At 50.7% G+C, this 19,457-nt stretch overlaps 1 protein-coding gene and 1 long non-coding RNA gene across 8 annotated transcripts in view; one reads left to right on the top strand and one right to left on the bottom strand.

Annotated features, from left to right (window-relative positions):
- The first annotated feature begins 86 nt into the window (after positions 1-86).
- On the top strand, positions 87-18,846 carry KCTD21 (potassium channel tetramerization domain containing 21). 7 transcript variants are annotated; one of them, XM_089331648.1, is made up of 3 exons: positions 162-220; positions 12,876-12,974; positions 15,890-18,846. In XM_089331648.1, exon 3 carries the CDS (start codon positions 15,920-15,922, stop codon positions 16,700-16,702), a length of 783 nt encoding a protein of 260 aa, XP_089187774.1. In that variant the 5' UTR covers positions 162-220; positions 12,876-12,974; positions 15,890-15,919; the 3' UTR covers positions 16,703-18,846. The 7 variants fall into 7 exon arrangements, with proteins under 7 accessions (XP_008261667.2, XP_089187774.1, XP_089187786.1 ...); XM_070075970.2 differs by lacking the exon at positions 162-220 and adding an exon at positions 10,906-12,773; XM_008263445.5 differs by lacking the exon at positions 12,876-12,974 and having other exon boundaries at positions 87-220.
- Positions 12,833-19,457, bottom strand: part of LOC149128460 (uncharacterized) — a 53,502-nt gene continuing 46,877 nt past the window's right edge. Inside the window, exons 3-4 of the long non-coding RNA XR_016233088.1 lie at positions 13,218-13,308; positions 12,833-12,942 (exon numbers count right to left, since the gene is read on the bottom strand). This is a non-coding gene — a long non-coding RNA (uncharacterized LOC149128460). The remainder of the gene's footprint in view (positions 12,943-13,217; positions 13,309-19,457) is intronic.

Genomic DNA, 19,457 nt, shown 5'->3' with positions numbered 1-19,457 from the left:
GGCGGGGCGGAGAGCTGGGCAACTCGCTGCAATGCCTCATGGGAGAAGTAGTTCCAACTCGGCTTGCCGAACCGCAAACAAGTAGGGGAGAACCACAAGTCCCGAAGTGCAGCGCGCGGACCCAGGCCCGCCACGCCCCTGGGCTGGGCTCTGACCCTCCGCCCCCTCGCAAAGCTGCGCCCGCCGCCCGCGGAGGGGAGGCTGCAGAGCGAGGCAGGAGGTGGGTGCCGTGCTGCCGAGGACGCGGGGCTCGGGGTCTGCCGCTGAGAGGACGGAGCCCATCTGGGCACCTGTCCTACCCTGAGAGGTCGCCTACCGCGGCCTCGCCATTCTCATCTGTGAAATGGGGATGGCTACCTAAGTGGCTGCGGGGGAGGAGGCGCCTTTGGGGAGAGGGGAGCCAGAGGAGGCAGAACCAGGGAAGAGGGGCGGAGCTGGTGGGAGGGGCCGAGGTGATGGTGATGGTAGGAAAAGCCCGGATTACGGGGGTCGGGGACTGTGGGAGGCGGCTTTGGTGAGACCCGGAGTGCGGTGGGGGGCAAAAAGGGTGAGAGGCTCTGAGGAGAAGGTGGCTCCGCGTCAGGTCGGAGAGGGGTGTCCAGGGCTGGGGAGCGAGTGCCGTTGAGGTAACCCTGGGTTGGGTTGGGTGGCGGGGCGCACCCCAGCGCCGGCGAGCCCAGGGTTGGCGGCGCTGTCGCCGGATGGGTGCTCGGAGCACCCTCCTTGTGACTGGAATTGAAGGGCCCATTCGTTGAGCCGAGTGCGTCACACGCATGCTCTCCCTCAACCCTCCGACTGTACTGGCACCGGAGCCGTTCACAGGTGAGGGACGTGAGACCCGAGGTGGGCCCATGAGAACCTTGCGCTCCAAAGACCCTGCTTGTTCCCCTGCACTCCAGGGAGGCGGGCAGGTGGCAGGGAAGAAACAAAGGTTTGGATTTCCTGCCCTTCGCAGTTTTCTGACTGGACCAGTTCCCTCAAGCCGGCCAGCCCGTCCTGTGCCAGTGTGAGGATGCAGTGAGGAGATGGAGGGGAACACGCTTTGTGTTTTTTTGTTTGTTTTTGACAAGCAGAGTGGACAGTGAGAGAGAGAGACAGAGAGAAAGGTCTTCCTTTGCCGTTGGTTCACCCTCCAATGGCCGCCGCGGCCGGTGCGCTGCGCTGATCCGATGGCAGGAGCCAGGAGCCAGGTGCTTCTCCTGGACTCCCATGGGGTGCAGGGCCCAAGCACTTGGGCCATCCTCCACTGCACTCCCTGGCCACAGCAGAGAGCTGGCCTGGAAGAGGGGCAACCGGGACAGAATCCGGTGCCCCGACCGGGACTAGAACCTGGTGTGCCGGCGCTGCAAGGCGGAGGATTAGCCTAGTGAGCCACGGCGCCGGCCACTTTGTTTCTAAATTAGAGTTGTCGGGAGGACCGTAGGGAGAGAGGTTGCAATGTGGTGCTTGTGCCTACAGAGAACGAAGATGAATCATGAGTGAGCTGAGAGAGGGAAGGAAAGTTCTGGAAGAGGATGGGGGGGTGGTTGGGGTGGGCCTGCACCAGGTGGAAAGACTTCGCTGTGCGAGTAGGGAGCCTCGCGGATCAGGGGGCTCACTTCCTTCTGCTCCCAGAGGCAGATGGCGCCACAGTCCTCCCTGCCATGTGGATTGTGGGGGCAGTGGAGCAGCCCTAGGCTTCTTAAAGATGGTGACGGCCAAGAGAGGGCCAAAGATAGAGCTCTGGGGTCTGGGGAGGCCTGGAAAGGGAGGTGTCCCCAGGAAGTCCCCAGGGCTGTGAGCCCAGGAGTGTGCCCTGGTGGGCAGACCGAGTAAGGCAGGAAAGTCTCCAGTGTGCTGGGAGACACATGACCCGCTCCGCCTTGTCACCCCTAAAGTGCATCCAACCATGCCGTGGCCTTTCCCCTACGCATGGATTGAGCTCGCCTTGCGTTTACATCCGCGAGGTCAACTGGGCCTTGTCCCGTGCCTTAGATTCCACATGGAAAATTCAGTATTTTGAAATAACAAGCTTTAAAACTCCAGGTGAAAGCCATGAACTTCCTTTCGGCAGATGGCAGCCAGTCTGGGGTGGGAGGAAATGGGTGTGACTGCGCAGGAAGAAGTTTCTTCCCCTATGCCGCCTGCTTCTAGAGTTTGGGGGGGGGGGGGTCCTTCCCAGACCAACAGGAAAGCCAGGCAGGCATCAGACTTAAGTAAAAGTTGGCTGTGGTAAGGATTGAGAGTAGAATGTTCTAGAGATGCAGAGGAGAAAGGAAGGAATTCCTGCCGAGGGGCCTGGCAGATGAATGGGGTTTTCCTTTGCAGTCCAGGCCGAAAGAATGGCAGATGCCAGATTGCAGATATCAGAGAGGGCCTGGCACAGTTGGCATAAAAAGTAAGGATATAATAGTGCCTACTTCACCTGTGAGATTAATGTGATTAAGGTGCCTAGCACAGTAGTAACTACTCAGTAAATGTTAGCCATTATTATTACTGTTGTTGTTATTGTTAGGATCACCATCTGTCCAGGAGTCGCCTGAGGCCCACACAGTTAGCGAGTGGCAGAGTCTGATTCAGATACAGGCTCTGCTCAAAGCAGGCACTGCCCTGTACCCCGCACGGCCCCTCTGTTGCTTTCTGCCTGGCCTCAACATTTCTGAGGCCCAGAAGTCGTTCCCCTTTGTGAACATTTACATAGACCCAGAGCAACAGTTTTTCCTGCTGCAGTAGCAGAGACTCTGGGATCAGGAGAAGGCAGGGAAACAAGGCCTGAACAGCCAGTCTGCTCCCAGCACACAGGCCCCTGGTGTGGTTTCTGTGGGTCGTGGGTCTATCCAGGGAGACCACCCAGGTTTACAACTCTGGGCTTTTATCCCTTAGCCCGGGGTTGGCTTCCTTTTGGGGAGGAAAATCATGAACCTTTAGTGCTCCCTAGTAGTAGTGATAACAAAGCTCCCATTTACTGACGTTCTGAATAGAATTTCTCATCCGAAATACTCTTTTTCTTCCCCCCTTCTTTCTAAGTAAAATATTTTCAAAATCTCCAACCCTACAGAAAAGTTTCAGATGTAGCCCTTGCCCTAGATGCACCAATCCACACTTGGCTGATTTGGGTTTCACACAGATACACATGCACTTTTCCCCCCAGACTATTTAAAAGTTACAGGCGTCCAGACATTTAGCTCCTAGATTGTTCAGCATGCATCTGTCTCCTAACAGCAATATTCTCCTATTTGACCATGCCATGATCCTAAGACAATTAGCAAGAAGTAAGTATTATCTAATAGAATAGCTAATATTTACTTTTTTTTTTTTTTCCAGTTGCCTAATGACATCTTCTGTAGTTTTTGGGTGGTTTTTTTTTGTTTTTGTTTTTGTTTTTGTTTTTTTTTTTTGACAGGCAGAGTGGATAGTGAGAGAGACAGAGAGAAAGGTCTTCCTTTGCCATTGGTTCACCCTCCAATGGCCACCGCGGCCGGCACACTGCAGCTGGCACACCGCGCTGATCCAATGGCAGGAGCCAGGTACTTCTCCTGGTCTCCCATGGGGTGCAGGGCCCAAGCACTTGGGCCATCCTCCACTGCACTCCCTGGCCACAGCAGAGAGCTGGCCTGGAAGAGGGGCAACCGGGACAGAATCCAGTGCCCCTACCAGGACTAGAACCCCGTGTGCTGGCACCGCAAGGCAGAGGATTAGCCTAGTGAGCCGCGGCGCCGGCAGTTTTTGGTTTTTTAAATTAGATCCATGGAGCCCGTGTTGTGGTGCAGCGGGTTAGCCTGCCACCTTTAACGCTGGCATCCCACATGGATGCCAGTTTGAGTTCTGGCTGCTCCACTTCCAAGCCAGTTCCCTGCTAATGTGCCAGAGAAAGCAGCAGAAAATAGGCTAAGTACTTGGGCCTCTGCACCTAATGGGAGACTGGGTTGAAATTCCAGGCTCCTAGCTTTGGTCTGTCCCAGTCCCAGCTGTTTTGGCCATTTGGAGAGTGAACCAGCAGATGAAAGATCTCTCTCCCCCTCCCTGTGACTCTGACTTTCAAGTAAATGATAAACAAATCTTTTTTTAAAAAATGAAAAATAAAATTAGATCCAGTCAGGATTCATATAGCATTTGATAATGTATCTTTAAACAACCCATTTAATCTAAATAGAGCCCCTCCATCTGTTTAAATGTCTGATTAGTCCATCAGTGATGAGTTCCTGGTTATTTCTGTTTGGTTTTTGGTACTTTGTACTCTTTATTGCATCACATCAGGAGCATGTGATACCAGGGTCCTGCTGTCCTTCCATGAACATTGCACTTGATTATTGATTAAGATCATGACAAGCTGATCTCCCCATGTTATGCCCAGTTCAATTGTCCCCAAAGACCACCAAGGAGCCGCTATAAAATACACGAGAGTTTTATTGCAACCCCGGGTCTGGACTCTCAGCCATCACCGGCGCAGCAGATTTGCATTGAGAGCCCTGACTCTTCAGTTAACAGGGTTTTTATAGGGTTTTCAGAGCATTCTATACATTATAGTACCATTTAGCAAATCATCTCATTCCTCGGGAAATTCAAAGAACATCTCTTAGAACTGATTAGTGCATCCAGTGGCGGGAATGGACCTAGTAAAGGTGGTTGCTTGGCTTTGGGGTTGATGCCTTTTAAATTGATTGGCTAAAGTATAGGGTCCGAGCTGCTGGGGTGTACGTGCCAAACTGCAGGGTTTGGGGATGTTATCAATCACCTTAACTGTCCTGAAAAGATGCCTAGAACTTTAGGTATTTCCCTGCTGTCTGCTGATTGGCTGTTGCTAGGGGAGTTTATTGCAAGGGGAGTTCGTTTATTTATTTTTAGGAGCTTTTGGCTTAGGGTTCAGGTCCCGGTCAGGCCCAAGTTACAAGATGGAGGCCTATTTTAAAATAGCTGCACCTTGATCCAGGCTCAGGTCTCTCACCCATTGTAAGGGTGAAATCTCCCCTTTGCAGTTAGTGAGTAAGCCATGGCATGATTCATTGAGTATGGGAATTGTGTGCTCCTGAGAACCTCTCACACAACATCCTTTCCTGACCCTTGCCTGAATTGCAACAGAGAGTTGCAAAACAATCCATGTCCTGATTTTGCCATTACTTCTGTATTTATTAGCTGGGATTCTTGTTTACAAAATAACTTTTCTCCCCTCTCTGTTTCTCCTCCCCCTCTTTTCTTTTTGGTTGGACTCATGATTTTTTTTGGTTAAAGTTCAATTTGCTAGAATCTGTTATCATCCTTAATCTTTTGGATGCTCAGATCATCCTACATTTGGCTAGCATGAGTCCCTTCAGCTCCTGGGTTCTTTTAATATAGCCTCACTAGTCTTTGATTGTGTCTTTGCTCTCAGGCAAGAGAAATCCCAGGCTCATCTTGAACTTTTCTTGTCAAAATCCTGGAATCTTCAGTTTCTCCAGGAAGCCCTGGTTTCTTTTTACAAGAGATAGATAACATTCAGAAAGCAAGATGAGCATGAGCCACAATGGCAGAGTTGGGCCAATTTGAAGCCAGAAGCCAGGAGCTTCTTCCAGGTCTCCCCACGGGAGTAAGGCCCATACACCTGGGCCATCTTCTACTTTCCCAGGCCATAGCAGAGAGCTGGATCAGAAGTGGAGCAGCCGGGACTTGAACCGGCACCCATACGGGATGCCGGCACTGCAGGCGGCAGCTTTAACTGCTACACCACAGCACCGGCCCCAGGCAGGCACTTTTGACCTTGCTAAAGACAACCTCAGGGAAAGCAAACATTTTGCACCCTAAACCTCTGCCAGGACCACCCTGACTGCCTACTAACCAGTCTGACTCCCCACACTCTGAAGTAGTGTTAATAAGGCTTAGATGAGCTGATAAATATATAATACCTTGCACCCATTTTTTGTTTTTAAGATTTGTTTGAGAGGCAGAGTTACAGAGAGAGGTCTTCCATCTGCTGGTTTACTCCCCAAATGGCCGCAATAGCCAAAGCTGTACTGATCCGAAGCCAGGAGCCTGGAGCTTCCTCCAAGTCTTCTATGCACTTGGGCCATCTTCCACTGCTTTCCCAGGCCATCTGCAGGGAGCTGGATTGGAAGTGGAACAGCCAGTACTCAAACTGGCACCCATACAGGATACTGGCACCACAGGCAGAGGCTTAACCTATTATGCCATAGCACCAGCCCCCTAGCACCCATTTTGGTACACACTGAGTACTCGTCAAACATAGCTATTTCCCTCATGTGCCCTGCAGGGACTGTGGGTGTCACGGCAGAATTTTAGAGGAGACAGCCACACTTCTTACAAGGTATCCCCTCTCAAAGATTTCTGTGTCACAATTATAGGTTGCAGCAGGGTGGTTTTCAGGCCCCAGACTGAAATTGCTCCTTCCCACAGTGCCAGCCTGCGCACCCTCTCATTTCAGCCACAGCTCCAGATCCCCAGGCACCCTGGCCTTTCCTGCCCCATCAGCTGGCCTGAGGAGCGCCGCGGTATAATCTGCTGGTCTGACACCAGCGCTTTCCGCAAGGAGGCAGTTAGAGCAGTCTGCTTCCTGGTTCTTTTCCAGGCAAACTTCAGATTTACCTCTTGGAAAGTCTCCCGCTGGGAAAAACAAAACAAAACAAAACAAAAAACCTGCTCTTTCAGACGATGTGGGGCTTCCTTTATTTTCTGCTACCCAGCTCAGTTTACATTTCCATTCAACCTTTTTCTTTTCTTTTTTTGAAAGGCAGAGTACAGAGAGAGAGAGCTCTTCAATCCATTGTTTCACTCCCCTAGTGGGTGCAACAGCAAGGGCTGGGCCAGGCTGGAGCCAGGAGCCAGGAATTTCTTTCAGGTCTCCCACAAAGGTGCAGGGACTTAAGGACTTGGGCCATCCCCCGCTGCTTTCCCAGGCATATTAGCAGGAAACAGCCGGGACTCAAACCGGCGCCCTTAAGGGATGCTGGCATCACATGCAGTGGCTTTCCCCGGTACTCCGTACGCCAGCCCCATCCAGTCAGCTTTTCCAATCTAGCTTTTAAAAACCTGGCATTTTTGTGTTTCACTGCTTTATCATTATCCTGAATTGCTGAAGAAGTAGGACAGTCTAGACTGCTTGGTGGGCTTGCTGTGTGTCAGCCGTAGAGGAGCTGGGGCCTTCCTGGGATCTCGTCTCTTGTGGAGAGCATTTAGTGCTTTTCTACATTTTTAATTATTTTTTAAAGATGTATGTATTTTATTTGAAAAGCAGAATCGGGGAAGTCTATCCCTCCACTGGCTCACTCCCCGATGGCTATACCCTGGAGGTTGCTGTGATCTCCTCAGGTTTGACGCTTTGCAAGAATGGCTCACAGAATTCAGAGAAAGAATTTCTTACTAGATTACCCATTTATTAAAAGAAGATATGCCTCTGGAACACTAGATGGGAATCTGGGTATCAGGCAAGTATAGTGGAAGGGGCCTGGCGCTTCTGTGCTGTCTCCAGGCTCTCCACATTTTCACCAGCTGGGGAGCTGTCAGAGCCACCATTGTGGATTTCTATGGAGGCTTCATTAAGTGCACGTGGTGGATTAAATCATTGGCCTTGGTGATTGTGGCTCCATTCCCTCAAGGTGAGGGGGTGAATGGGGAAAGTTCCAGTTCTCTAATCACATGATTGGTTCCTCTAGCAACCAGCCCCCATCCTTGGGGCTGTCCAGAATTCGCCTTATTGACATGAACTCAGGTGTAGTTTAAAGTCTAATTTTGTGGATTCCTGTGCTCTAATTAAAATGGTTTTCCTTCTGTTCATCTGTCTACTATTGGTTTATTTCATAGACATAGTTTTGGAGGATAGTTTTTACTCTCCTTTACAATCACAACCCATAGTATGAAGATACATATTAGAGGCTGGCACCACGGCTCACTTGGCTAATCCTCCGCCTGCGGCGCCGGCACCCCAGGTTCTAGTCCCGGTTGGGGCGCCAGATTCTGTCCCGGCTGCTCCTCTTCCAGTCCAGCTCTCTGCTGTGGCCCGGGAAGGCAGTGGAGGATGGCTGAAGTGCTTGGGCCCTGCACCCACATGGGAGATCAGGAGGAAGCACCTGGCTCCTGGCTTTGGATCGGCGCAGCGCACCGGCCGTAGCTGCCATTGGAGGGTGAACCAACGGAAAAGGAAGACCTTTCTCTCTGTCTCTCTCTCTCACTGTCTAACTCTGCCTGTCAAAAAAAAAAAAAAAAAAAAACCATATTAGATCATGATGCATTTCACACACATAACTAAAAGTTTCACAATTGTATGTATGACTGATCACAACCAGTATTGATTTCATATGAGACTTACTGTTATAACCTTCATATTTTCCCATTTTATGGGAACATAATTTATATACAGGAAAATTCACCTGGGCCGGTGCTGTTGGATTGAAGGGTAAGCCTCTGCCTACAGGGTACTCATTCAATTCCTGGCTGCTCCACTTCTGATCGCACTCCCTGCTAATGCTCCTGGGAAAGCAATGCAAGATGGCCCAAGCACTTGGTCCCCTACATCCAGATGGGAGCCCTGAGAGAAGTTCCTGGCTCCTGGTTTCAGCTGGGCCCAGTCCCAGCCATTGCATCCATTTGGGGCATAAACCAGCAAATAGAAGATCTCTTCCTTCTCTGTCTCTCTTTCTCTCTCTCTCTCTCTCTGTCTCCCTATTTATAACTCTGCCTTTCAAATAATAAATACATATTTTAAAAAAATAACTAAAAATAAAATTGACCCTTCTTAAGGGTAGTTACATGAATTTTAATAATCTTTGGGGGCCGGCACAGTGAATTAAGCCAGTGCCTGCGATGCCAGCGTCCCATATGAGTGCCAGTCTGAGTCCCAGCTGCTCTGCTTCAAATCCAGTTCCCTACTAATGACGTGGGACAGCAGCAAAAGATGCCCCAAGTACTTGGATCCTTGCCACCCATGTGGGAGATCCTGCTGGAGGTTCAGTCCTTTGTGGCCATTTGGGGAGTGAATCAGCAGATGGAGAAGGATTAGAGGTGAGACTGGAAGAGCAAAGTGCTTTGGTGAGGGAGTGGTGCTTCAGGAGACTGGAATGGAAGGTGGGCAAGCAGCAGGGAGCTGCCTAAGGAGGTAAGGTGTAGGCAGAGCAGACATGAGCCGAAGTTCCAGGAAGATTTCTAGGCATGGTCCAAGGAAACAGAATAAAAACAAATTGTTGGGCTGAAAAGTTGGGGCTGCTTCCTCTGTCGTGAACTCGGGGCAGTTGGTTGGCTGAGAAGAGTCCACATTAGGGTTGGGGCAGGGGAATTCTGTGTTGGATACTGTGCAGTATCCATGGGGATGGCCAGGAAGAAGTGGAGTACATGGCGTGGTTGGGGTGGGGATGGGGAGAGCAGGAGCTCGGTGGCATCTGTGCATCACCACCAACTGCAAACTTGCCACCAAGCTACGAAGCACAGCTCCTGGGAGCTGCCAGCTCCTGCCTCTGTGAGTCATGCCATTGTGCCTTTCCTAGCAGGGCCTGTGGATTTGAGATCAGGGATGCCATGGCCCTGGGAATGGGGCTTAGAGGACTGAGCTCTGTGGCTCAGTACATAGAAAACAATGCCACAGAAAGCACCCTAGACCTGGAGGAGAGAGATCTGCCTTCTCTTCTATCAACCTCTGCCCCTGAGTGCTATGTCACTGCCGCTCACCATGGTGGCGGCAAGAAATTGGGTGCACACTACTTTTTTTTAAGATTTATTTATTTGGGGCCGGTGCTGTGGCATAGTAGGCTAAGCCTCTGCCTGTGATGCCAGCATACCATATGAGCACTGGTTTGCATCCTGGTTGCTCCTCTTCCAATCCAACTCTCTGCTGCAGCTTGGAAAAACAGGAGAAGATGGCCCAGTTGCTTGGGCCCCTGCACCCATGTGGGAGACCCAGAAGAAGCTCCTGGCTCCTGCATTTGGATCTGCCTACGATTGACCACTGCAGCCATTTGGGGAGTGAACCAGGCAGACAGAAGAACTTTCTGTTTCACCTCTCCGTCTGTAACTCTACCTCTCAAATAAATAAATTTTTAAAGAAATGGTGGAGTTATGGAGAGATCTTCCACCTGCTGGTTCACTCCCCAAATGGCTGCAACATCTAGGGCTTGGCCAGGCTAACGGCAGGAGTCAGGAGCTTCTGGGCCTCCCATGTGGGTGGTAGGGGTCCAAGTACTTTGGGCCATTTTCTACTGCTTTTCCTAGGCCATCAGCAGGGAGCTGGATCAGAAGTAGGGCAGCCAGGACACAAACCAGCTTTAGGGATGCTAGTGATACAGGCGGCAGCTTAATTTGCTATGGCTTAACGTCAACCCCAAGTGCTCACTACTTTTGCCTGCAGAAAAATAGTTGAGGCACCCACCCAAGGGTCCCTAGGAATGCCCTGTGACTGCTGACCACCTCATTCACCCACAGTGCCCTGAGCACTTCAGCACCAACAGATCAAGGAGATACAGGGTCTGTAGCCCCTGAACTGTCAGGAAAGACCTCCACCTTCTCCAGTGCTTGCACCTGCCCTGCCCTCAGAGCTGAGCCTCTCCCCAGAGCCTAGGCCAGAAATCCAGTGTTGTTGGTAGAGAGGACGGTGGTGTTTGTTGAGGAGGAAGACCGAAAGCTAGAATATGAACATTGCTATCTAGAAAGAAAAGCAGTTGGAGCAGACTAGAGTGCTGAGAGGAAGGAACCAGAGAGGAAAAAGAAGATTCTGGAATGAATAAGGAAGTGACCCACTCCTGAGTCCACTTCCTGTCTGATTCAGCCCTGAGCCCCTAGCACCCTCCTCAGCTGCCTCTTCCAAAAGGCAGCCTCGACCCTAGCTGCCACCCGTTCTACAGCAGCTTGCCCACCGTTCTCTGGAAACTCACCCACCATCTGTTTTTGGTTTTGTTTTTTTAGTTTTTATTAATATAAAGAACAGATTTCATGTGTTTCATAAGTACAGGGTTTTTTTTTTTTTTTAAAGGTTTATTTATTTGAGAGGCAGAGTTAGAGAGGGAAAGACAGAGGTCTTCCATCTGCTGGTTCACTCCCCAAATAGCCACAACAGCTGGAGCTGGGCCAGGCCAAAGCCAGGAGCTTCATCCAGGTCCCCACATGGGTGCAAGGGCCCAAGCACCTTGACCATCTTCTGCTGCTTTCCCAAGGGCATTAGCAGGGAGCTGGATCAGAAGTGGAGCAGCCAGGACCTAAACTGGTGTCCATATGGGATGCTGGCACCGCAGGTGGAGGCTTAACCTACTATGCCACAGCGCCAGCCCCATAAGTACAATTCTAAGAAGATAAGCATACTTCCCTTTTTCCCCCTTCATTCTTCAACCCCCCTCCTTCCATCCTTTCTTTTTTTCTTTAATTTTTGCAAAAATATAATTTCAGTCCACTATGTAATCACTGGATTAATGCACCACTAAGCATAATTTTCAACAAGTAAAAAGTAGAAAGACCTCCATACAATCTTGGCACTCTCTGCCCCAAGCATCTGCTGCTGATTGTGGAACTGCATGGACTTCAGACACTCCCAATGGCTAATGCCATCCTGCAGCATCAGAGTCTCTGCTAAAGGCAGGCATTGGTGCAGCAGATAAGATGTCGCTGGAAGTGCGGTGCTGTGGCATAGCAAGTAAAAGCCCCTGCCAGCAACCCCAGCATCCCATATGGCCTCTGGTTCATGTCCCAGCTGCTCAGCTTTGATTCAGCTCCCTGCTAATGGCCTAGGAAAAGCAGCAGAAGTTGGCCCAAGTGTTTGGGCCTCTGCTACCCATGTGGGAAACCTGGATAAAGCTCCTGGCTCCTGGCTTTGGCCTGGCCCATCCCTGGCTGTTGTGGCCATCAAGGGAGTGAATCAGCATGTGGAAGATTTCTCTCCCTCTCTCTATGTAACTCAGACTTTGAAATAAATAAATAAATCTTTTTGAAAAAATGGGAGGGTGTTGCTTGGGACGCCCACATCCCATATCAACTGGCTCTGCTTCCAATTCCACTTCCCTGATAACACATACCTGCTAAGACATCAGATGATGGCTCAGTACTTGGGTCCTTGCCACCCATGTGGGAGACCTGGATGGAGTTCCAGGTTCCTGGCTTCAGCCCAGCCTACCTCCAGTTCCTGTTCTCTCTCTTTTTCTCTCCATGATTTTTTTTTCCTTTTTTTAGATTTTTTTATTTCTTATTTATTTGAAAGGCAAAGTTAGAAAGATGGAGAGACAGAGCGAAAGAGAGAGATCTTCTGTCTGCTGGCTCCCCAAATGGCTGCAACAACTGGGGCTGGGCCAGGCCAAAGCTGAAAGGCAGGAGCTTCTCCAGGTCTCCTCACATGGGTACAGAACCCAAACACTTGGGCCATCTTCCGCTGCTTTCCAAAGCACATTAGAAGGGAGCTGGATTGGAACTGGGACAGCCAGATCTTGACCTTATGGGATGCTGGCATTACATGCCGAGGCTTAACCTGCTATGCTACAATGCCGGCCACTCCCTCTCTGATTTTCAAATTAAGAGGCTGGCAGAGTGTCCCATTAGACTGGGAAGGAATTGCACAGGGACCCAGAGAGTTAACCAGGCGCCAGGCAGCTGAGCATCTCCAATACCTGCCACGGCCCTCATGCTGTAGACAAAGGGTGTCAGGGTATCTCAGTGTAATGAGGCTCTTGAGCACACTGACGCAGAAGTGTTTGCCACTCCTGCGGAGAGAACTTGGGGAAAGGCCTCCCGCTGAGATCTGTTCCCACGCTGCTTGGTATGCAGCCCTGGTAAGATGTTCCCTGATGCACCAGCATCCATTCCTGACTTACTCCTGCAGCTCTAGGTGCTGTGTCTTGGTAAGTGTGTGTATTCATCAGCCTTTCATTATGACAATGAAATACATGAGGCAGCCTAACTTTATAAAGGAGAGGGATTTATTTTGACTCCTGGTTGTAAAGGTTCACATCTCAGATCAAGCTGTGCCCCCAGCTCATCCCTGGCGATGGTTTTCTTGCTGATAGAGTCCTGAAGTGGCACAGAACATGACATGACAAGAGGTAGGAATTGCACTTTGTTGCCTCCTAAAAAGTCACTGGGATTCCGGTGTGACCCCTCCACCCTCATGACCTCATCCCATCTAACCACTTCCCAAAGACCCCAACTCTAAATACCATAACTGGATTAAGTGTTCACCCTCTTAGTACCATTAATGTATTACTTTGTGGTTTACACTTCTACATGAGTTTAGGGACCAAATATATTCAAGCTGTGTCTTTGCTGTCTCTTGTCTCCCCTACTACCTGGGCTCTTAAGAGCAGCACTGGGACTGATTCCTCTCGGTGTCTAAGTCCATTTTCTGCGGCTCTAACAAAATACCTGAAGCTGGGCAGTCTGTAAAAAAAAGAAAGAGAGAGAGAGAGAGAGAGATGTATTTAGCTCACAGTTCCGGGGGTCCCAGAGTTCATCCCAGCATCAGCTCAGCTCTGGTGATGGCCTTCTGGCTACATCACAGCATGACAGATGCTATCATGTGGGAGCAGGTACAAGAAGAGGCAGAGACCACCTGGCCAAGACATGAAGCAAGAGAGATTCAGGGCTCACTATTTAGAATAACTCGCTCTCGAATGAATAAACCAGGATCTGCAGGAACTGTGTTAGTCCCTTCTGAAGGCAATGCCCCTGTGACCTAATCACCTTCCACAAGGCCCCACCTGTTCAAGGTACACTGCCACCCAGGGACCAACCTTCCAGCACATGGAAAACCATATCCACACTGTAAGGGTTCTCCCAGCCCCCAGAGTCCAAAGAAAATTGCTGAATCTATCCACAGGTTGGCTCTTGGGGAAAAGATAAATCCTCTGCTTTCTAGAACCTTAAAGAGAAGTTAGAATCCAAGAGTTCAGGTTGAAGGAGACTCACCAACTCTGGATACAGGAGGCTTTTTAAAGAGTGAGTAGGGGGATGGGCATTTGGCGCAGCAGTAAAGCACCACTTGGGATGCCAACATCCCATATTGGAGTGTCCAAGTTCAAGTCCAGGCACAAATCCCAGTTCCAGTTGCCTGCTAACGCTCACCTTGGGAGGCAGTGGGTGATGGCTCAAGTGGTTGGGTTCCAGCTAACCACATGGGAGCTTCTGGCTTTGGCCTGGCCCAGGCCTGGCTATTGCAAACATTTGAGGAGTGAACCAATAGGAGGGAGATTTTCTCTCTGTCTCCCCCTCTTTCAAATAAAACTCAATTTTTTTAAAAAGATCTACAAAGGAAAAGAGAAAGAAAAGAAAGAGTAGGTAGAATGCCTCCAGGAAGAGTGCTATGGGCAGGGTCCCATATATGCACTGACCTTGCTGTTAGTTTCAGAGGAGGTAGGAAACTGAGTCATGGCAGGAAAGGACACACCTCAATGGCCAAGAGCATCTCTGTGGGAATGGCCTAGGAACAGTGAGCATCCAGGATTATCAGTTGGAGTCCTGGGGACCGAGTGACCCACTTGGTCCCTGATAGAAGGGTGGAGACGTCACTGATCACAGCCATTCATTGTCAGGTCTTTGAGAGAAGCAGCATTGATAGAATAGAAAGAGCACTGGGCCTGGAGTCCCAGCTCCCAGAGCATTTGTGAAGTACTTGGTGCTACCAGTCCTTGGCTGGTGAGCGTTGACACATTTCTTTTTTTTTTTTTTTTTTTTTTTTTTTTGACAGGCAGAGTGGACAGTGAGAGAGAGAGACAGAGAGAAAAGTCTTCCTTTTGCCGTTGGTTCACCCTCCAATGGCCGCCGCGGCCGGCGCACTGCGGCTGGCGCACCGCGCTGATCCGATGGCAGGAGCCAGGAGCCAGGTGCTTTTCCTGGTCTCCCATGGGGTGCAGGGCCCAAGCACTTGGGCCATCCTCCACTGCACTCCCTGGCCACAGCAGAGGGCTGGCTTGGAAGAGGGGCAACCGGGACAGAATCCGGCGCCCCGACCGGGACTAGAACCCGGTGTGCCGGCGCCGCTAGGCGGAGGATTAGCCTAGTGAGCCGCGGCGCCGGCCGCGTTGACACATTTCTTTCATATTAAGGGTCCTGAGTTGGAATGCTGACAAGGCACTTCCTCTCTGTATGTGGAAGGGATCCTGGCAGTTTTTCTCATGTGCACAACAGGGTTGGATGATGGTTTTACCTATACCAAAAGGTGATAAACTGTTATGTAGCAAATACACGTAAAGGAATACAGGATAGCTCTCAGTCCAAGCACATTTTCCATTCTTCTCTCTCTTCCTTGAATATTTAGAATCACAAAAGGAGCTTTTTTTAAAAAAAAAAAAAAGATTTATTTATTTGTTTGAAAGGCAGAGTTACAGAGAGGCAGAGGCAGGGAGAAAGAGAGATCTTCCATCTGGTCATCCACTCATTCATTCCCTAGATGGCCGCAGTGGCCAGAACTGCACCAATCTGAAACCAGGAGCCAGGAGCTTCCTCTGGGTCTTCCATAAGGGTGCAGGGGCCCAAGTACTTGGGCCATCTTCTACCAGCCCCAGGCATTGGTATTTAAAAAAAAAACAAAACAAAAAAAAACACTCTTTTCAGGGGCCAGCACTGTGGCATAGCAATTAAAGCCACTGCCTACAGTGCCAGCATCCCATATGGACACCGGTTCAAGTCCCAGCTGCTCCACTTCCGATCCAGCTCTCTGCTATTGCCTGGGAAGGCAGTAGAGGATGGCCCAAGTGCTTGGGTGCCTGCACCTGTGTGGAGACCTGGAGGAAGCTCCTGGCTTCTGGCTTCAGATTGGCACAGCTCTAGACTCCAGGAAATTGGAATGTTTTTCCTTTTCTTTCCTTTCCCTTTCTTTCTAGCTCCCTGGTAAACCTAATGTGCTTTCCACACTGTGGCAGTTGTCAGCATCCATCAGGTGTTAGTTCATCTCAACACCAAGGACCATGACTCCCCAGATGTGTTTGTATAGTATTTACATCTCGCTTTTTGCCCTCTGTAGGAATACTTCCCAGCACCCCAGCCTCCTGCCATGTCTGACCCCATCACACTGAATGTTGGGGGGAAGCTTTACACCACCTCACTGGCTACGCTGACCAGCTTCCCCGACTCCATGCTGGGTGCCATGTTCAGTGGGAAGATGCCCACCAAGAGGGACAGCCAGGGCAACTGCTTCATTGACCGTGATGGCAAAGTGTTCCGCTACATCCTCAACTTCCTGCGGACCTCGCACCTGGACCTGCCTGAGGACTTCCAGGAGATGGGCCTGCTCCGCCGGGAAGCTGACTTCTACCAGGTGCAGCCCCTGATTGAGGCACTGCAGGAGAAGGAGGTGGAGCTCTCCAAGGCAGAGAAGAACGCCATGCTCAACATCACACTCAAGAAGCGGGTTCAGACGGTCCACTTCACTGTGCGTGAGGCACCCCAGATCTACAGCCTGTCGTCCTCCAGCATGGAGGTCTTCAATGCCAACATCTTCAGCACCTCTTGCCTCTTCCTCAAGCTCCTAGGCTCCAAGCTCTTCTACTGCTCCAACGGCAATCTCTCCTCCATCACCAGCCACTTGCAGGACCCCAACCACCTGACTCTGGACTGGGTGGCCACTGTGGAGGGCCTGCCAGAGGAAGAGTACACCAAGCAGAACCTCAAGAGGCTGTGGGTGGTGCCCGCCAACAAGCAGATCAATAGTTTCCAGGTCTTCGTGGAGGAAGTGCTGAAAATTGCTCTGAGTGATGGCTTCTGCATCGATTCTTCTCACCCACATGCTCTGGATTTTATGAATAATAAGATTATTCGATTAATACGGTACAGGTAAAAGACCTCAGCAACACAGTAATGGGGAGGTCTCAAGAAACTCCATGCCAGCCAAGGTCTTGGAGAGTGTCTGGCCAGTGATGCAAGGCAGGGGACTCTACTAATCCGTATTAATTGCATAGCAGGACTTGATTCCCCCGGGATGAAATCTGCCTTTTGGAATTCACATGTCCTCTAACCAGAACCACCTTTGTTCTTGCCATTTTGAGCTGGAGATGGACAGTTTATTATGACAAGGGAAGAGTCAGCTGAGGTCCCCTAGAGGAGACCATGGGAGGACTTTCTGGCCAGGACAAAGGAGCAGCAGTTTTCTCACGTGCTCCAGGTCTCTCTCCCACCAGCCAATGCCCCATTTGCCCATCTATAAAAAGGGCCACAGGCAGAGGGAATGGTTTAAGAAGACATAATGTACTTGGCGTTTCCTGCCGCACCTGCTCTTCCCTCCCTAGGGATGCAGCCAGCACCTGGGACTTGTTTGCCCAGGGCAGTCATGTTTGGCCGGCCTGGAATGTAGTGTATTTTCAGAGCTCTGCCACTGGCCCCTCTGGGGCCAGGCTGAGCTGCAGCCTGGGCTTGGAGGAGTGAGCAGGCTCCAGAAGGTGGGGCCAACTTGAGGGATTTTTGGCTTCAGAAATGGGCTGCTGTCTCTATGAAAATGTGCAAGTATCTGGAGCCAGGGTAATGAAAGGCACTTCATCATCCAGCCTGCTGCCTGACTTTTGTAATCCTTTTCCCCATAATTTGAGTTATCCCCAAAAGAGGTCAGTCTAAACGAGGCTCTTACAGACTCTCAGGGTTGGAAAATAATTCAGTGGTTGATTAGCTGTCCTCTGGCCTCAGCACCTTTGGGGGTGAGTGCCTCTGCCCAGGTATCCCCAAGGGATGGCCTAGGCTGGCTGGCATACCTCTGATGAGGGCAGCACCCCCAGGGGTAGAAGGTGTGGCTGGTAGGAAGTTCTTCCTTCTATTAAGCCAGGATCTGACCTGCCACTTCCTTGTGCTGGATCTTGGCCGCAGAAACCTCGTTTTCATCCAAGTGCATTTCTTCACCTTGAAAACAGTCACGTTGAGAGACCAGACGCTTAGCATTACTCAAGAGCGCAGACTTGACTGTGGAATCTGCTGCAGAAGCTCTGCTCACCTTCTTCTACCCCTGTCAGTCCCCTGTGTCATGTCCTCACCATGTGTGTGTGTGTATGTGACCCTCACTTCACCCATCTTCCCCACCAACCATGGCTCCACATGCCTTTTGACCATTTTCTGTTTGGAGGAGCAGACTTGCCACCCCTAGTGGGGGGCCTGCAGAAGGAGGTGTGGTCTTGGAGGGCAGTGTGCAGTAGGGAGCACAGCAGCGGTCTGAACCATAGCACTGCCCTTGGAGCGGGTGTACAGCCCCTAGGACTCCATGCCCTCCTCTGTGGGGGTGTGCTCAGAAGTAGTACATGGGCCTTGTTGGGTTACAGTCTGGGCATAGAAGCCCAAAGCCAAAACCCAGTGGGCTATGAGCAGTGTAGGCCTCAGACCTGCACGTAATTATGATTCACCCCTGGAGTGAGGAGGGCCATGGCAGCCCGAAGTCCTCCCTGCTGGGCAGGGGCCCTCAGACAAAGCCAAGGAAGAGGCCTCCTCTCTTTGGCCCTGTGAGTTGGGAGCTTGTACGCTGGGCTCTGAGCATAGCCAGGCCCCTTAATGGCTTATCCAGGCCTTCCCTTCCCTACAGTGAACCTCGGAATATCTTACAGCTGTCACAGGCCACCAGGCCAACAGCATTCTAGAAAGACCCTCAAAGAGAACCCACTTTAGACCAAGCCACAGAAGCTGTGACCACAACAAAACAGTTTGAGAATAAAAAACTATTATAAATCACCACTGCCCTTTTTTTCCCCTCTCCATAAAACTTCTCTTTTCCCATCTTTCTGGTGCTTCCTAATTCAAGCAGCTTGACTCTAGAGAGAAAATGTGGAACCTGTGAAGCCACTAACATGCTGTGTGACTTTGTGCCTGTCACTCACCTCACTGAGCCACCTCCACATCTTCATCGGTGAAATGGGCATAACAGTAACACGTAACCCTACCTACCTCACAGGGCTGTTGTGAGGAGCAAATGAAATAATGTGTGTGAGAATAAATGATAAATGGTTGTTATGATTTTGTGACTGCTCACAAGGAGGGGGAAAAAAAACACAGCCTAGGGTGAGAGTGACTCAGGTTTGAATCTTGGCTCCATCACTTGCCATGTAACCTCCATGAGCCTCTGCGATTTGTATCATCATTGGATCACACCCCCACCTCCCAGAGTTCATCAACTTAAATAAGTTGGTGGATGTAGAAATCCCTCACCATCCAGGCACATAGGCTTGTGTGTGTTTGTGCTCTCTCACTCTTTCTCTCTCTCTGCCTTTCAAATAAAATAATAATAATAATATCATTCAACAGTCTGGCAGGAGGTGTTCAGGGTGGCCCCCTCAGCGGGAAGAGAATCCCAGCAGGGTACAGCTTCACAGGCCCTTACAGAGTGCTTTGGGGGGCGGGCCTGCGGCCACAGAGCAGCCAAGTTCAGTCCAGAAAAGAGCTTCATCCTCAGAAAGGGCTTCAGGAATGGGCAAAGGGGGGCCTTTGAGGCTAGGTTGGACTGTGACAGAATGAGCACTAAAAGCATCGTGGGAACAGAGCAGAGACCGGCAGGCAGGCGGGCTGGTGGGAGTGGTGGTAGAGGGGAGGGTGGGCGTGCATGCAGGGCCACAGAACAGGAGTAA

This window comes from Oryctolagus cuniculus, chromosome 1 (assembly GCF_051225735.1).
Source record: "Oryctolagus cuniculus isolate XC-2025 breed Fujian yellow rabbit chromosome 1, ASM5122573v1, whole genome shotgun sequence".
NCBI lineage: Eukaryota > Metazoa > Chordata > Mammalia > Lagomorpha > Leporidae > Oryctolagus > Oryctolagus cuniculus.
Note: the sequence above shows the minus strand (reverse complement) of the source record. Positions and strands in the feature narration are given on the sequence as shown.

What these genes read in the sequence shown, in the direction of transcription:
- KCTD21 (XM_008263445.5), top strand. Translation starts at nt 15,920, where the DNA reads ATGTCTGACCCCATCACACTGAATGTTGGGGGGAAGCTTTACACCACC.